The 17,943-nt window shown below is 49.5% G+C and overlaps 1 protein-coding gene across 3 annotated transcripts in view; it reads right to left on the bottom strand.

The window, feature by feature from the left end:
• Positions 1-17,943, bottom strand: part of LOC111148769 (WD repeat domain 25) — a 140,885-nt gene that overhangs the window by 27,709 nt on the left and 95,233 nt on the right. For all 3 annotated transcript variants that reach the window (XM_022505567.1, XM_022505568.1, XM_022505569.1), the window contains one exon: positions 15,881-16,011. In XM_022505567.1, coding sequence (XP_022361275.1) covers positions 15,881-16,011 — 131 coding nt within the window. The remainder of the gene's footprint in view (positions 1-15,880; positions 16,012-17,943) is intronic.

Here is a 17,943-nt window from a genome sequence, read left to right as displayed (position 1 = left end):
TCAGAGTCTCTGATCAGCCAGGGCCGTGTTCTCACACTGGGTTTAGACTGTCCTCAGTCACAAGGGCAGACACCCCACATCACAGTCAGGCAAACAGCCTGGCAAGGCCACAGGCACAATCCCCACTCAGCTTCCAGCAACATGAGAGACAGCTCAGAATGACGATTTCCACAATCTCATGGGCGCACAACCCTGTGGCGGCCATCATCTAAGAACACCAGGATGGAGGTGGCACTAAGTGAACACCTGTGTGCCACGCACGCTACTAAGTGCTTTACATGCGACTTCACTCCATCCTCAGAACCAGAGCTTTGGGGTCACTGGCCCCACCGTGCCGCCGAGGACACCCAGACTCAGAGAAATAAAGTGGCCTGCCCAGGCTCACACAGTTGGTGGAGGCGGGACCAACAGGAGGCCAATCCGCACCGCAGCCCGGCCCCTCCCTACTACGCATCACAGGTTGCCCAGCCAGCGGCACAGAGCAGCTGCTCAGTGAGTGCCTGCCGAATCGGAAACGAATCCCAACATACCCACAGAGACGCCATCACGTCGGACACTGTGAAATTTTAAATTACGGATACAGAACACTAGGGAAGGGAAGAAAAGCAGAAAAAAGACGATTACATATGTATCCACCTTACTGATCTTCTCAAGTGAAAAATTGGTTTTCCTCACTTTACAATGGAGCCACGGATTAAATGGGTTCTAACAATACAGCCACCCCCCAATGGCAGCCCAGCCCTGCAGAGTCTGGGCCCCTGTGCTATTATGCACGGCCTATGAGCACCTCTTCTCACCATCGCTGTGCTCAAGCAGCAAGGAGAGGCAGTGCGCACAGGCTCAGGCCTACCCTGGACAAGAGATGGCGGCTGTAGAAATGCCCCACCTAACCCCAAAAACTGATCCTGCCCAGTCCTGATGACTCCAACGAGGGCACTGGTTGAGGGGAGTGGGTAATCTATCTCTCCAATAAGTCACAGGAACCAACAAAGGCCACTGTGCAGTGCACTGGCTCTGGGCTGGGCTACAGAGAATGTACCATGCCCAGCACACCTATCTCCGACCATCACCCCCGCCCCTGCTTCTCACCATCCAAAGCCAGAGCGGATCTCATACCACCAGACCGCTGGAAGAAGGAGCAGAAGAGGCCAGCTCTACCTCCCAAGCAGCCAGTCCCTGGGCAGGAAAGGATGAAGAAGAGGGGAAGGGCAGGACCGTCTCCCGGGTGCAAGCGCACAGAACCACAGTAAGGTGGAGAGGAGGGTGACTGAGCGCCCCCGTCTCCCGGGGCACCTCCTGTGTCCCCACACCCATGAGCACATTTGGAGACCAGCAGGAGCTGATGCATCTGCTCAGGATCCTCAGTGAGCACAGAATAGGTGAGGGGAAGCACGGGGCTGTGGCGTCCTCCCGGAGGACAGCAGTGGGATCCTAGGTATCCCCCGGGTGGGGCCAGGGCATGGCAGCCCCCAGGGATGCTGAAAACACTGGGCCCAGAGGCAGGGGAACTCTGGGCAGGCCACTCCTTGTCTGCAACTCTCATCTAGGGACAAGCATCCTGCTGTCTGTGTCATTAACGGGGCTACACACTCTGCATCACTACTATTGTTCAAAGTCCCTGTGGGCCACTTAGGGAGGGTGCATGGGAGAGTCCTACACTGACAGCTATCGGAGACTTGGGGCCCAGCAATCTCTCCCTATACGGAAAGGCACCTTCTCGGGGCGCCTGGGTGGCTCAGTGGGTTAAAGCCGCTGCCTTCGGCTCGGGTCATGATCCCAGGATCCTGGGATCGAGCCCCGCATCGGGCTCTCTGCTCGGCGGGGAGCCTGCTTCCCTTCCTCTCTCTCTCTGCCTGCCTCTCTGCCTGCTTGTGATCTCTGTCAAATAAATAAATAAAATCTTTAAAAAAAAAAAAAAAAAGAAAGGCATCTTCTCTGAGAAGTGCCTCCTGGTCTGCCCTCAGAACCACTCACATACCCCCGGTGGGGGCCCCACTTCCCAGTGCTGGTAGTCTAGGAGAGCTCAGGTCCCCGCTCTGGCATCTCAAGGACACCTCTGCTGATTTCCAATACTTCTATCCCTCCTGACTCTACATCCTGAATTCTACAGCCATCAGGCTGCGATCCATGCTGGCTGCCCGTGTAAGGCCTGAGGCCAGGGTGACTGGCTGATGCCAACAGCTGAGGAAGATGAACCAGAGCACAGAGGACACTGTACCCTGGGCCCAGGTCTGCAGCCAAGACAGGGGCCCCAGAAGGAAGCAGTCCTCGCTGCGATGGCCCTCAGGCCTACCTCCTGCCTCATGCAGGTGGCAGTCCCTCTTCCAGCACCCCCTGCTCCCTCAGCCACCCCACTTTCTCCCACCCCCTCGCCCATCCACCCCTCTACCCCGGCTCTGCTGAGGATGGCGGGGTGGGCACAGATAAGCCACACCGAGGCTAGAACAAACTCATGCGCCAAGCCCGTCCTTCACGACGAACAGGTCATTGCATTGCTCCTACAAGGGAGGGGGCAGTGGTACCCAGGACCTAAAACCATGCATACCCCTTAATCAATTTGGCATCTAGATGTTTGCCTTTGTGTTTTAATAAAAGAAACACTGGTATGATAAATACCCAATTATGGAGGACCAGTTAAATACATTATAGTATACTGGGTAATTATTAAAAATTATATCATCCAAAAACTTTTTAACAATATGGAAAACGCTAATGCTATCATATTAAGCTGGGAGAAAATTACATAAAAATGTAAATATGCACATAAAAACCCCAGAAAGAGGGAGACCAGCTGTCGGTGGTGGTTGCGGCCGGGTTGGGAGTGAGTGATTCTCCCCATCACAGTTTTCCGCTTCCCAAGGAGCCTACGAAGAGCACGTCGCTTTTGCAGTCGGAACGAGTGTCTAGGGGATGAGCCCCCTTCTGCTCTCCAGGCAGGGGCACACGTATGTCTCCGGGTCACATGGACCCTCCCTCAGCTTAGATGGCCCTTCCCCTGACCTTACGGCCCAGGATCCGGCTCTCGGCCCGAGATCTCCAGCTGCTCCTTTGCAGACTGATTCCTCTCCTCCACCTTCTTTGGAAAATAATTGACCTACTCTTTTTATTAAGTGTTAGACCGACTCCTAGCAAACAAGTCATACAGTCTGGGAAGGTGTGAAGTCCTCTGCTGCCACCATGCCCACGCCAGTGCTGTGAGCTGGCGGCTGCAGGGAGGGCGTGGGGCAGGCCCTGTGCTGGGACCAAGGCCACCAATGGAGACAGGCCAGGCTGTGCAGAGCCGCCCGCACCTGGACAGGAGACTTGGGCCTGCCCTGTGGGCACTGCAAGGTCAGGAGGAGCTCCAAGTAAAAGGGGAATACCCTCCGATTTGCATTGCCAGAAGATGACACTGCTGCGGGGTGGAAGACAGAAGAGGGTGGGCAGGGAGTGGCACCAATGGCCCCAGAAGACAGAGTGAGGAACAGTCCTGGGGTGAGGCTGGGGGACAGAGAGGGAGTGGATTTCATCAGGTTGGGCAGCAGACAGAGGGGAAGGGACAGGACCACCCCTGGCTCATGTGGCACCCTGGTGCAGATTAGAAAAAGACACCCCGTTAGGTGGAGACCACCCCAGACCCAGGGCATGACTTGGCCAGCAGAGCATGGGCTGGATTCCAGCCCCAGCCACTCCTCAGCTAGGAGCTTGTGTGCAGTGAACAACCTGCACAACCTTACATGTTCGCCCCAGGAGAGGAAAGCACAGGTATCGAGGTGGTGGGAGGAGAGCAATCCTAAACCTGCGACTGAGGTTTCTGGCTTGGTCTAGCAACTGGGTGGATCAAGGTGCCAACAGCTGGGCGTGAGGTATTTCCTGTAACTTCTTTTGAATCCTGTAAATTAAGAAGAAGTCCTACACAAGGCAGGTGTTCAGCAAATGTTCAATGAATAAATGAATGAGGTGAGATAGATAATCAGACCTTTTTAAAGAAAACGTTTAAGTCAAAGACTATAATTAAAAACTGAGAAATGTGCTTGGTATAGAAAGGGCACACAGAAGGTGAGAAGAGACGTGTGCCCTGTCTTTCCTCTCTGAGCACAAAATAATGAGTGGACCACTCAGCACAGCCTAATCACAGGATACACGGCGGCCTCCTCTCAGCACATCCTACCTCCTTTCTCAGCCTTCACGCCAGGCCTGCTAACACACACCAGGCAGTCTTCCTTGAGGGCAGTTTGGCGAGGCTGTGGCTGCCAGGAAAGTCTGTCCACTGATGGGGCACAAAGAAGACCCATGTGCTTATTAAACCCTACAGCCCTCAACACCATCCTGCACCCAGGAATCTATTTGCTGGGGCACGGGTTTGGGTTACAGGAACCTTCTTAAAGTCATAAAATCTTTGCAGAGTTAAGTCGCAGACTCACAGTAATTTGTTCCAGAAATACTGCCTAAGCCACTGACCCTGTGCCAACACACAGGAGGTCTGGAGGTGCCAAGCTGGACAAGACCGCCGTGTCCCCCAGCCTTCACGTGGCTCACAGGCCAGTCGGGGGATGGCACTGACAGGCAGCTAGAACTCAGACTGAGGGAGGGGGAGGCATCCATACCAGTGGGGTTCGGGATCAGCTCCTGGAGAGGATCCATGGTGGAGACCGCAGGAACGGCAGCATCCAGCCAGTAAAAGAGCAGAAAGCCAAGGCCAAGAGAAAAATACGCTCAAAATCCACGTGGGGTCAAGTTGGAGAGTAAGCCCACTGCAGCCTGCCCACCCACTGATCACAACTAAAACTCTGGGTAAAACACAAAAAGCAACTCCCTGAAGACTCTCACGGAGACGAGAAGAGGGGTAAGGACGTGAAGCGGCCGGCTCAGACGTAAGCTGCTCTTTTTTGTCTCTTTCTCTTATTTTCTCTAACAGCTTTGACCTGAGAGCATGCTCCCAGTGGAGCCCTGGTGGCAGCTTCAAAATACAAAAAGCAAAAAAAAAAAAAAAAAAAAAGAACCGAAAAACAGAAAGACACAAATCCACAATACTGGTGGGGGGCTCAGCTCTCCTCTCTCAATAACTAAAACAACAGAGACAACAAATCAGCAAAGACAGAAGAACTAACTGAACAACACCATTAACTAATAGGAACACACTGTCATTTACAGAATTCTCTACCTCATACCTAACAACAGCAAAACACACATTCTTCCCAGGAGCACATGGAACATTCAGCCAAACAGACTGATAGTATCCTGGGCCATCAATGAATCTTAACAAGTGTTAAAGGACCGAATTCATGCCAAGTACATTTTCTGATCATAACACACTTACACTAGAAATTAATACCAGAAAGATATCTAGAAAATCTCTACACATTTGGAAACTAAATAATATACTTCTAAATACCCCACAGGTCAAAGAGAAGTAAAAATAAACTTACAAAATATTTTGAATCAAACAGAAATTAAACACAGAGTATCGAGATTTGTGGGATGCATGCTTAGAGGGAAATGGGCAGCATTAAAATGCTTATTATATTAAAAAAACTTCCTATCAGTCATCTAATTTGCCACCTTAAGAAATTAGGGACAGAGAATATTAAACCCAAAGCAAGGAGAAGAAAATAAAAATAAGAGCGGAAATTAATGAAGTTGAAAGGAGAAAAACAGCACAGAAAATCAATGCTTCATTGAAACGATCAATAAATCTCTAGTTGTACTGATTAAGAAAAAAGGAAAAAGAAGAAAACCCAAATGCCAATATGAGGAATAAAAGAGGAGACAGAATCTAATAATAAATGACAGAACCTGAAGGATAATAAAGGTGCAACTACTGTGGAAACAGCCTGGCAGAGTCTTAGAAGGTCACCAGTAAAGCTACACTACGACCTGGTGATCTCAGTCCTAGGTAGGACCAAGAGAAATGAAAACGTATGTACACACAAAAACTTGTACATGAACATCTGTAACAACAACGCATAACAGCCCAAACATGGCAATACCACAAATGCCCACCGTCTTGTGAATAGGTGAACACAAAGTGGTGAGGCATGTGATGGAATAGTACTCAGCCATGAAAAAGGAAGGGAATCCTGGCTTCTGCAATGACGTGGATGAATCTTGAAAACATGATGCTAAACAGAAGACGACACGTTGCAGGATTATGTTCACACAAACTGTCCAGAATGGGCAAATGCACAGAGACAGCAAAAGCAGTGGTTGCCCAGGGCTGCGGGGAGCAGGAGGTAGAGGGGACAGGGGATGAGAAGTGACCTCTGAAGGGCACAGGGCTTCTTTCTGAGGTGAAGAAAGCATTCAAAACTGACTGCGGTGATAGTTGTAGAACTCCATGAATATACTAAAAACTAATGAATTGTATACTTTAAATGAGTGGGTTGTATGGTATGTGAACTACATCTCAATGAAGCTGTTACCAAAAAACATAGTAAGTATTTAAAGCATAGTAAGATAAAAATAGATAGGGCATCAAACCCATGATTCCTTTGGATGCCATAGTTACAGCAAGCTAAAAAACGTTTTCAAGTAAAACAAATCATGAGTCAATTTCAATAAAAATATGAAGATTTCAAAAATCTCAAGAAGTGGTGCTCAGTGTAACAGATTATTTTAGTGACAAAATGCATTATAAAGGACTCATAAGTTAGAATTATATAAATATTATATTTATATAGGCATTACAGGTCCAGAATCAATACTTTCTATTTTCTGATATATCTTATTGCATTTTTTTTTAAGATTTTATTTATTTATTTGAGAGAGAGACAGTGAGAGAGAGCATGAGCGAGGAAAAGGTCAGAGGGAGAAGCAGACTCCCCATGGAGCTGGGAGCCCGATGTGGGACTCGATCCCGGGACCCTGGGATCATGACCTGAACCGAAGGCAGTCGTCCAACCAACTGAGCCACCCAGGCGTCCCATCTTATTGCATTTTTAAGGGCAGAAGTCATCAAAGGGGTGTTAACAGTCTCAGACCATCCCTCCTGAGTCCCATGGGTCTCCTGTTGCCACCCACCAAGCTCCGGTCACATGTCAGGTTTTAGGGAGGAGTGTGGCAGCCTCAAGAAAGGGCAACAGAGTGGAGCTGAAGAGAAAGGGCAGGCTGGGTGGCAGGTCTCTAAGTTCTGGATTCTGGGAACCATTCCCCCAGCTCTACCCAAAATTTTGGAGGACCCAGGAGACATACAGAGACCCCCCCAGCCACCTGTGACAGCAGCCGGTTAGGTGGAAAGATCCACCACACATCGAAGAAACGTACGCCTTCAGGGGGGTTTCCATAGTGCCGCCTTCTACACCAGTTGCTTCTAGGGAGCTAGGACTAACTGGATTTTGTCACACCACATGCCTGGAGTCTGCTGGGGGCCCATAACATTTTTATGACATCAATAAACAAAATGTGCAATTGGGGGAGGGAAAATTTAGAATAAGCCCTGGGTTCAGATTCATGCCCCACAGCGGCTGCCAGCCCCTGCGCCGAGTGCTACCCCCTTCAGAACAGCTTCCTCACCTACACCTTGGGGGCAGAAAGGCTGCACTCACAGACGTGCTGGGCTATGTTTTCAGGCCCGAGGCAGCAGGACCCACCATAGCCCTGACACGGGCACAGAGCTGCATGCAGTCAGGCTGAGTGAACAAAGCACACGGCACTCGCTGACCAGGTGCTGTCCTTACACACAAGACTCAAGATTCACTCACGCTGTGAACAGGAAGCCCTGCCAGACTATGGAAGTCCAGCCACCTGGCTCAAGGTCTTGCCCCACTATTAGCAGGCCATATGCGAGCTGAATGCTAGACTGAACCTTTCTGAACCTGGGTGCCCTGCCAGTGGACTGGGGAGACAGCCGCCCTGGACTGCTGGGCACTGGAGGAGCTGGGACACAGAGGTCCTCCGTACAGGGGCCAGCAGGTGGCAGAGATCAGTACCCACTGCTGGCAGAGGCCGGAGAGCACCCCAGCCCCACCCCCACTCAATAGATGGGGCACCAGCAGTCCAGAAAGGATGGGCAGCCGCCAAAGTCACAAGGAGTGCAGTGGCCATGCTCCTCTCTGCACCAGGTTCTCCAGGCCCTTCCCCAACTCTTCATCTCTGCACACACAGTTTGGTTTGAGGCAAAACTTAGAACTGCAGAAAACACAATGAGTCCAAATAAAAAGTCTTTTTAATATAAAGCTGATGAAAGAGACAAATGGAAAGTAATCAAAACCTCATTAGGGCAAATAAGCAACCTGCCCGCAATGCCACGAAAACTGATGGTACCGAGCCTGTCGCATGCTGCAGGGCAGAGACCCTACACGACGCCCCTCAGGACGCTCACCCAGGCCCCTAGACCATGGCCCCCAGGGCTGTGGTTCACAGCTCTGCCTCAACATTAGAATCACCAGGAGAGCTTCTGAACGTCACGCCTTGGCTGCCTCTGGACAGGGTGGGTGCTGGGCCAACAGTGTTCACTGATGCCCCCATGGTGCCTCCGGCCACTGCATCAGCCCAGGTCAGCAGCTAGTGGTGGCTCTGCCTGGTCACAGCATCCCCGCTTGGGGGAAGGATGCCCACGGTAGAAGCGTCAAATGACCAGATTAATGAATGGTGGCTCAGCTTCTGCTTCCTAGATGGGCTCACTAGATGGGATTTACAAAACTTGGTGTTGATCAGGGCTGTTATTCATGCACTAGTACCCCCCACCCTCCCACCCAGGGTCTACTATCAGGTCGACACTTTGCTAGGTGTGGGGAATAGAGCAGCAAATGAAGCACGATCGCTGTCCTCAGGGAACTCCCCATTCTGCTGGGAAACTACACACACAAGGGAGAGGCTATGGTAAGAGACCAAGGGGAGTGTCCAAGAAGTCAGGAGGGAGAGCCCGCAGCATCCCCCACGGTCACCTGCATGTCAGGACACACACTGGCAGAGGGGCTGGAACAAAACTCCAGGGGAAGGTCAAGAAAATAACACAAGATCTGGAAGTCAAGACGGCCCTTTACAAGCTTTATAAAAAAGAAAGAAGAAAATGTAGAATAAGCATTAAATATTGATGATTAGTGTCAAATCAGTACTACAGCAAAAGTGAGCCTGTCAGAGCCACGTAGTCATGAGAATTTATCCCGGAACTGGTGGGGGTCAGTGTTCTGGAGACCCAAACAGGTTTACGAATGCATCTGCAACTCTCCCGTGAGCCAAGCAGAACCCTGGCTCTGCCCACAGAAGGGAAGAGGAACCAGGGCAGAAGCCAAGAGCCCAGGTCAGGAGCCACATGACCTAGGTTTGCCAGAGCTTTTCTCATTTCCAGGGCTCGATCCTGCTCAAGTGAGAGGTAATTTGCTGAGGTTGGGATTCCGTAATTTAATTTTACAAAAAGGGTGATTCACTAACTGTGCAGTATGGTTCTGAAGCGTCTGTAGTTTCCTCACAAATTTGATTCATGATACAAGGATGAATTTAATACCTATGTTAACTTGGCTCAAATACATAGTCATCTTAGAGTGGATTTTGAAGTAACTGCAAAGTACCTGTCCTGAGCATTTCCCGCAGGCCCTGGAGAGCTGGGACCCTATCTGACATCTCTGTGGGTCCACAACCCTCAGTCCCTGCTGCACGCAGAGCCAGGGACCCGTGAGGCGGGAGATAAGGGAGGCCAGTTACTGTCACCTACCAAACACCAGGGAGCACCAGGGCTCAGAGCCAGCCAGCCCCTGCCCGTCAGGACCACAATGACACACCTCACCTGACGCAGCGTCACCCAAGGTCCCTGCCTCCATCCTTGCTTCCCGAGTGACCGGTTACAGCTTACTGCTGCTAGCCTCTACATCCCACTTGCTGGAGGGCCACTTCGTCTGCACAGATCCCGGCGTAGCCACTGCCTCCAAGCTGGCGGGGTGCGGGAGTACTGCTTCAGGGCTCCATCATGACCAGAGGGACAACTGACCCAGGATACTACCTGAGCACCTGTCTGGTCCAGGCCCTGTGAGAGATGCTGGGGCACTGACATGACCCAACCTGGCCCCCCATGGGCAGCTGTAATACCTACCAGCTGAAGGAACCCGCAGTCAAGTAGGAAGGCAAGGAGCTAACACTGAAACGGGTCGCAAACAGTGCGGACCGATCAAGGGTGAAAGCCAAGGGAGCTCACATGACAGAAGCAAGTAACCTCTGTGTTCAGAGGCCATCTGGGCCCTGGCTTCTCAAAGTGTGGTCCATGGACCATCTGCCTCTGCATTTCCTGCTTGTTAACTTGTTAACTTGTTAAAAATATAAGATCTCATGTGCAATGAACTGGATGTGTCCCTCCAAATCTGTATGTTGAAGTCCTAATCCTCAGTGGGATGGTATCTGGAAGAGAGGCCTTTGGAAGGTGATAGGGTTTAGATGAGGTCATGAGGGTGTGGCCCCCATGGGACTGGCATCCTTCTAAGAGGGTGAAAAGATCGGAGCTCTCTCCCTCCACTTTGTGAGGACACAGCAAGAAAGAATCCCTCTGCCAGCCAGGAGGAGAGTCCTCACCAGAACCTGACCATGCTGGCACCCGGGTCTCAGGCTCCAAGCCTCCAGACCTTTGCAAAATAAATGTCTGTTTTTTAAGCCTCTCAGTCCATGGTTATTATGTTCTAGCAGCCCCAACAGACTAAGAAGTCCTCCTCACCACAGGCCTGCTGACACAGAATCTGCATCCTAACAAGAGCCCCAGGTGCTCGCCGGCAAACGGGCAGTGTGCAAAGCCATGCTTTATAGATGGCCTTGTCCTGCCCCTCAACTATACCAACAGGGAAACCACGGCTGAGAGAGACTGTAGTCTATGGGGTTTGCCTAAAATCACCCAGCTGCATGCGTGGTACAAGGAGGCCGTGAGCCCAGGTCTCTCCTGTAGTTCAGGCCAGCAGCACTGGAAGCTGGAGGGGCTTCTGGAGAGAGGGACCCTACAGTGACACAAAATCCAGCCCCCAGGCCTCCTGGACTCCAGGCGACACCCATGTTCAAGCACACTGCTGGAGGAAGAAGTCAGAGATCCCGCTGGTGGTATTACGCCAGCTCGAGCACGCGTGCTCAGCCGATTCACACAGAACACATCCTGCTGGCCTGCTGGAAATGAAGTCAAGGCACTCCGCCGTGATGAGAGATGTGCTCCAATCATCAAACCAGCGGCAAAGAGAGATCGTCCAAGAAAAGAAGAGAGGGAAGCCAAACAGCCCATTTGCTCTAATGAACTGGGCTGGCCCTGAGAAGTCCAGAATCCCAACATTCATCATTTGGCTCAGCTTAAGGATCATAAAATCATATGATTGGAATGTAGCTTAAAAGTTATCTGTTCCAACTACTCAGGCTCCATTCTCTCAGACGGCGGCGGAGAGGTGGTCTGGCCCCGCAGTCATGCACTGGTGATGGGTTCTGTCCCACCACAGCACACTTCACCTCTGCCCTTGGAAACCTACCCCTTGCCTTCAAAATGCTGATTCACTTTGACCCAGTGATTTGAGTTCTAGGACTTAAGCTGAAGCAAATAAACATCAATATGACAGCACTAGATGCACAGATGTGTCTTACAGACCTGGGTGGTCTGTTTGGAGATTATAATGATGGAGAGAAATTTGACTGAAGAACAGTTCTCTGGAAAAGACCTTCTCTGAGCACAAGGTCTCTGTAAGGACTTCTCTAATACATGAGGAAGGAAGGAGAAAGGGAAACAAGATAAAACCAGAGAGGGAAAGAAACCATAAGAGACTCTTAATCTCAGGAAACAAACTGAGGGTTGCTGGAGTGGAGAGGGGTGGGAGGGATACGGTGGCTGAGGGATGGACACTGGGGAGGGTATGCACTATGGTGAGTGCTGTGAATTGTGTAAGACTGATGCATCACAGACCTCTACCCCTGAAACAATAATATACTATATGTTACTTAAAAAAGAAAAAGAATGCCTCTAATACAGGGAGGCACAGGGGCTCCCACCTTGTCAGCCAGATCGGGAGGCTGAGTCTTGACAATCAAGAGAGTGACAGATGTCACAACCAGACCTATCCGACAGCAGGGCCCAGCCAGGTTCTGCAGCCCATGTGGTCTCCATTGTAACTACTCAGCTCTGCCACTGTAGTGTGAAAGCAGCTCCAAACAATACACAAATGAGTGTTTACGGCTATGTTCCAATGAAACTTTACAAAAGCAGACAGCAAGCCAGATTCAGCCCTGGGCTTTAGTTTGCTGACCCTGATCTCCACCTTCACATCTATTCATTTTAAGTGGCAATAAAAAGAAAAGAAAAGAATTATCCTCAATGTCCAACTTAGGGAAATGGTTTAATAAGTTAAACTGTTTGAACATGACCCATTCAATCCACTTTTATCAAGTGCTGGTTTATGCCAGACTCGGCTCTGAGCAGCAGGGATAAGGCAAGAAGGGAGTCAGCTAAGCGCTCTGCATCAAAGGGATGGACTGAAAATTCTTCAAGAGTTTGTGATAACAAGGAAAACCCTTAAATCACAGTGCTATGTGAAAAGCAAAATATAAAACCGTGTATAAAAATAAGACCAGGGACGCCCTGGTGACTCTGTCAGTTAGCTGCCGTCTGCCTTTGACTTAGGTCATGATCTCAGGGTCCTGGGATCGAGCTCCACATTGGGCTCCCAGTTCAGCAGGGAGTGGGCTTCTCCCTCTCCCTCTGCTTGTGTTCTGTCTCTCTCTCTCTCTCTCAAATGAATAAACAGAATCTTAAAAAATAAATAAATATATAAGACCAAACAACGTTTTAAAAAAGACACACACATTTAAAACACACACACACATACCACACGGAAAAAGAATAAAGAAAAAAAGTATTACAATGTTACTAATGTCTACCTTTGGCTGGCCCCATTATTCTCTTTACTTCTCTCTCTCATTTTTTATGTGATCACGGGTTACTCTTACAATAAAACAGTCCCTCCCGTCATATTTAAAAGGGGAAGCTGGTTTTGATTTTTTATTTTACTCTGAGGTCTGTGTCCCTCTTGCCTCCACCTGCAGTTTTCTCCACTGGCTCTGAGGGTGGTCCCAAAAAGTCAAGCTGCTCAGCCCCAGATGTTCATCCTTAGAGAGGGCCGCAGAGTTCAGCACCTGGGACAGCGCCACGTACACTGGCACTCCCTGGCCATCCCAAGGGGGATCCAGGAGGTCAGAGAGCCTTTGCCTTTCCTCTCTGGTCCTCTGGCTGTGCCCACTTGAGACACTCGGGCAACACCTGTCAGAGGAAACATAACTGAAGCAGGAGAAAGAGCTGTCTCTGAGCCTGCTGATGCAAATGCAACTAGCCCTGTGACCCAGACGGTGAGGAGAGGCATTCGGATTGTTGGTAAAGAGGAAATAAAAACAAACATTGCACAGATCCCTTTACCCACATTATTAGCTTGGGAGAGACTCGCAAACATGCCAATACCAGTCACAGCAACATCTGCTTCTAAATGCCTCTCCCCCAGCTTTTTCAGAGCTTGTCAGATGGCGTCTGCCCTAGGAGAAAATCCAATATTTTTAACAAACTCTTAAATCAGATGGTGTCTTTGGTGAGTAATCTCTTACGTGTTCAGTCTTTGAGGCTAAAAACAGTAAGCACACCTTTAAGGGACGTGGCCGTCAGCAGAGGCTCAGTAATTGAAGGTCCCTCTTCAAACAGCATGACTAAGAGTTTCCAACACACGCAGCCCAAATATAAATGTTCCAGTAATTGTGTTTGTTTTTTTTTTAATCCACTGTGTCTACTCCTTCGTGGGTAACTTTTCTCTCTTTTCCAAATATTTTTGTAAAAAGAAGTTTCTTTATGAAAGAAAAATATGAGGCTTTTTCAAAGAGTACATCTCTCCATGCTTTAATTTTCCCACAAGATACCTATAGGCAAAACTACATTTTCTTTAGAGAAACTGTTTCTGCTCTTAGGTTCTCAAAGCACCAGCAGTCCCTACTACCAGCCTGCTGGGAAAGTATCTTCCTGCAGCAGCCGACTGAACCTTCAAATCCGGGAAGTCCAAGGTGGGGCAGGAGGCAGTCCTAGAGAGAAGCCTTCAAGGCAGAACCTTTTGGCACTGTAGCAGGCCGGAGCTCTTCGGAGTGGGACCCCAAAGCTCCCTGAATCCCCTGAATCCCAAATGCAGGCGGACACTCTTACAGTCTGTACCTTCTTCTTTCAAAGTTTAGCTTAACATGGGTCTTATAAACTATTCTATATGACTCAAGTTGCTGGATGCCTCTGTTAGACCAGGACAGTGCTTCCCAGATCTTGAAAATAAGTCATCCTAAAGTCATGGGGCAACCCCAGAGGCAGCTTGGCCACGTCTCTTCCTCATTACCCCTCCATGAACTCATCCTCAGCCCTGGCTTCTCACTGCTAACCCAAACCAAGACTCACATGACTAAGAGCCTCTTTCCTCAGGGCCAGTCCCCTTGCCCAGAGCCCACGCCCTGCCAGGTCAAGTCGGTCACTGGTCCCCATACACATTTCATACTCCTACCTTCTACACATATATACTCTGCATGGGTGCCTTCTTCCTTCATCCCTCCACTCAGTCAACCAAGACTTGTCAAGTGCCTACTATTTGCCAGGCACCATTCTGGGAGCTAGAAGTCAACAGCAGACAAAAATCCCTCCTCGGGCAGAGCTTATTATGTTCAAGTAAAGGCAGACAGGCAAATATATAAAGATGTAAAATCCACAGTATGCCAGGTGGTGATAAAGGGTAGGGAGAATAGTGAGGGAGCAAAGGGGACTAGTGAATGCCAGGGGGTGACCATCAGGGTGGTCAGAGAAGTCAGAGAAGGCCTTACTGGAGAGGTGAACCGAACTGTGTAGGACAGAGGGAGGGAGCCTCTACAGAGAAAACAGGAAAAGAGCATTCTAGGCGGTAAGTGCAGCAGATGCAAAAGCCCTGAGGTAGGAATGTGCTGATGTGTTTTAGGAAAGGCAAGGATGATGATGGGGCTGGAGATGGTGAGAAGGATGTGAGGGAAGATCATGTGGGCCTTATCGGCCATTGCAGGGACAATGGCCTTTACTGTGAGCAAAATCAGAGCCTGGAGGTTCTGACCAGGAGAGGAGAGAAGCACATCTGACGTACACAGTGACAGTTGACTCTGGCTGCTTTGTTGAGAACAAACTGCAAGGAGTGGGGAAAGAGAGATACCGCATTGGAAACTACTGCAATTATCCCAGCAAGAGTCAACAGCAGCTTAAACCAGAGTCATCGCAGGATTTGCTGATGGTTTGGATGTGGGGGTGAGAGGAAGAGCAGAGACAGGGACGATTCTGATGGGTCTGGCCTGAACACCTAGATAGGCAGAGGTGCCATTTTTTAAGTGGGTGAAGGCAACAAGAGCAGCAGCTTGGCAAAGGGTGGGTGTAGTGCGGTGGAAACCACTTCTGTCAGACTGATCATGACCAGCTTTTTAGCGCCAGAAGGAACGTGGTCTCTAAGAAGCCTTCCTCACACCAAGCTGAAAGTGCTCCCCCCTGAACTGTGGCTGCCCTTCCCTCACTGCCCCCCAAACTCTGTCCCTCCCTCACACACATGCACACAGGTGAAGACGCACACACATGCACACACACACACAAAAGTGCACACGCACAGTGCAACTCCACACCAGTAATCTGCATCCAACATTATTCCCCTGAGTAACCCAAAAGCTGATTCATTTTATGCCATCTAGAAACATTTGCACACAATAGATGCTCAGTAAATGTGTTCAGTAACAGGTTACATAGAATCGCACCTCTGATGTTTCAATATTCTAACAACTCAAGAATGTTTCTATTATGGTGAGCAGTGATGAAACATGAATGGTAATTAGCCCCTCTCCGGGGTCCTGCACCTAGATGCCGGCCCACCCCAGGCAATCACACAGCCGCGGCAAGCTCTCCCTGGAGAGGCCGCGGAAGGGAGATGGGCATCACCTTGCCGGTCCTTATATCCCAAGCTTTGACTTCAGGGTGGAAGCCTCCACACACAAAAAGGCTGTGGTCTTTCGGATGAAATTTCAAGGTAGTGATCCTAAAGTCACTCTGACCACTGAAGACCTGGGTTCCTACAACACAAAATGGAGAAGAGTGAGTTAAGAAATACTCAATCACAAAATGAATACCTTAAAACTCGGATGCCATCTGACACAGAGCTACGGGCAGACACCACCTATCTGGGCCCGAGGGGGCCACAAGACTTTCTGGAAGTACAACAGGGGCAGCAGCAACTTCGGCCTCAAGATCGAGCCCGCATCCCCACCCTTGATTAGCTGAACTCCCCAATGGCTAAGCTAATGGCCGGACGCATGAACGCCACCACCTTTCCTGTGTTCCGTAAATACTTAGCATCAACTCATCTAAATCACACAATGCCCTACCCCTGCTCCACAACTGGAAGAAGCCAAGACTCGGGGAGATTACATAACATTACCAAAGCTGTACAATTAGTAGAGAGATTATTTACCTAGGAGTCTAAAAACGAATAAGCAGGATGCTCCAAAGTGGTCTTTTTAGGATCAGCTGTCTTACAATCACGACCTTACAACAATCCATGAATGGTCTGCTACAGGGTGTGGCAAATAGGAGGTGTCGTGATACTCTGGGCAACAAATGAGAACTGACACCACAGAGCCCTGAGGGCCAGATGGACAGACGGCGCAGCCAACTGCGGTCTCCCTGGTTCAGCAAGACTCAAGACAGTCCTTGCCCTTTACCCGTCGGTCGTGAAACTGCTGTCACGCACTCGTGTGCACGTGCAAATGTGCGTACATACACACGTACAGTGTGAAAAATGTCTGTTTCGTCATCAGGATCTTTTAGAGGTCAGTTATATAACCAGGTTGGGCTCAGGGACTGTGGGGAATGGATCTCTGACCCTGAGCTCAGGTCTGCTGGGTTCCAAAGCGAGCCCAGGCCACTGGCTGTAGTTCTCATGTGCTCAATTCAATACCACTGAACATGTATTCGGAAACCAGACTGGCCTTGGAAGCCATTCTCACCACCAGCGGTCTCAGTTCTGCCTCTGAACATATCCCCAGAGGCCAGGCCATTCCGCACATCCCAGGCGCGGAACCCGCTATGCACCACACCCACCAGGAGCTTGAAGGTAACATCCTTCAGAGATGTCAGTGAGGGCTCCCCCAGCCCAAGAGGGACAACCCTGATTGCCCTCGGCTCACAGAAACTCCTCCGCTAGAGAGGCAGTGGGCAGTTAGAGACACAAGAAGCTGGTGCCCAAGAAGACGACCATTGTGACACCAAGATCTCAAGCATCATTTCCTCTTCTAGGAACCCAGAAACCGTGTTTGCTCATTCATTTCAGAAAGCACTTCCAGCTGCCCTGCTTTGTGTTCAGGACCCCCACACAGTGCTCTTCCAGCTCACCAGGTAAGGAAATGAAAGTCATCGATTGGTACTCTCGAGTTACAGCAGGAGCCTTTATAAAACCAATTTGCCTAGATCCGTGGTCTCTGCACTCTTCCGACAGCATGCCCCATCAAGGAAAAGCCCTTAAGCACGGAGCTTCAAGAAGTGTGTTTGTTTGTAAGTTACACAACGTGCTACCATGCCAATAAATTATGAGCATTAAAATACCAAAAATTTAAAAAATGAAACAAGGTGGGATCAGGAGAGAGACAAACCATAAGAGACTCTTAAACTCATGAAACAAACTAAGGGTTGTTGGGGGGTGGGAGGGATAGGATGACTGGGTTATGGACATTGGGGAGGGTATGCGTTATGCTGAGTGCTGTGAAATGTGTAAGCCAGATGATTCACAGACCTATACCCCTGGGGCAAATAATACATTATGTGTTAACTTTATAAATAAATAAATAAATAGATAGATAGATAGATAAATAAATGCCAAAAATAAACTACTTTAAAGGATGAGACAAGGACAAAATAACCAGCATTTTCAAATATATTTTAACATGCCATTTACTAAGTGCACCAACAAAGCCCATTGAAATCATTAAATCAAATGAGTTACAACATTT

The sequence above is a fragment of the Enhydra lutris genome, unplaced genomic scaffold, assembly GCF_002288905.1.
Source record: "Enhydra lutris kenyoni isolate GAN:26980312 unplaced genomic scaffold, ASM228890v2 scaffoldscaffold20, whole genome shotgun sequence".
Lineage (NCBI taxonomy): Eukaryota > Metazoa > Chordata > Mammalia > Carnivora > Mustelidae > Enhydra > Enhydra lutris.
This window is presented reverse-complemented; position numbering and strand designations above follow the sequence as displayed.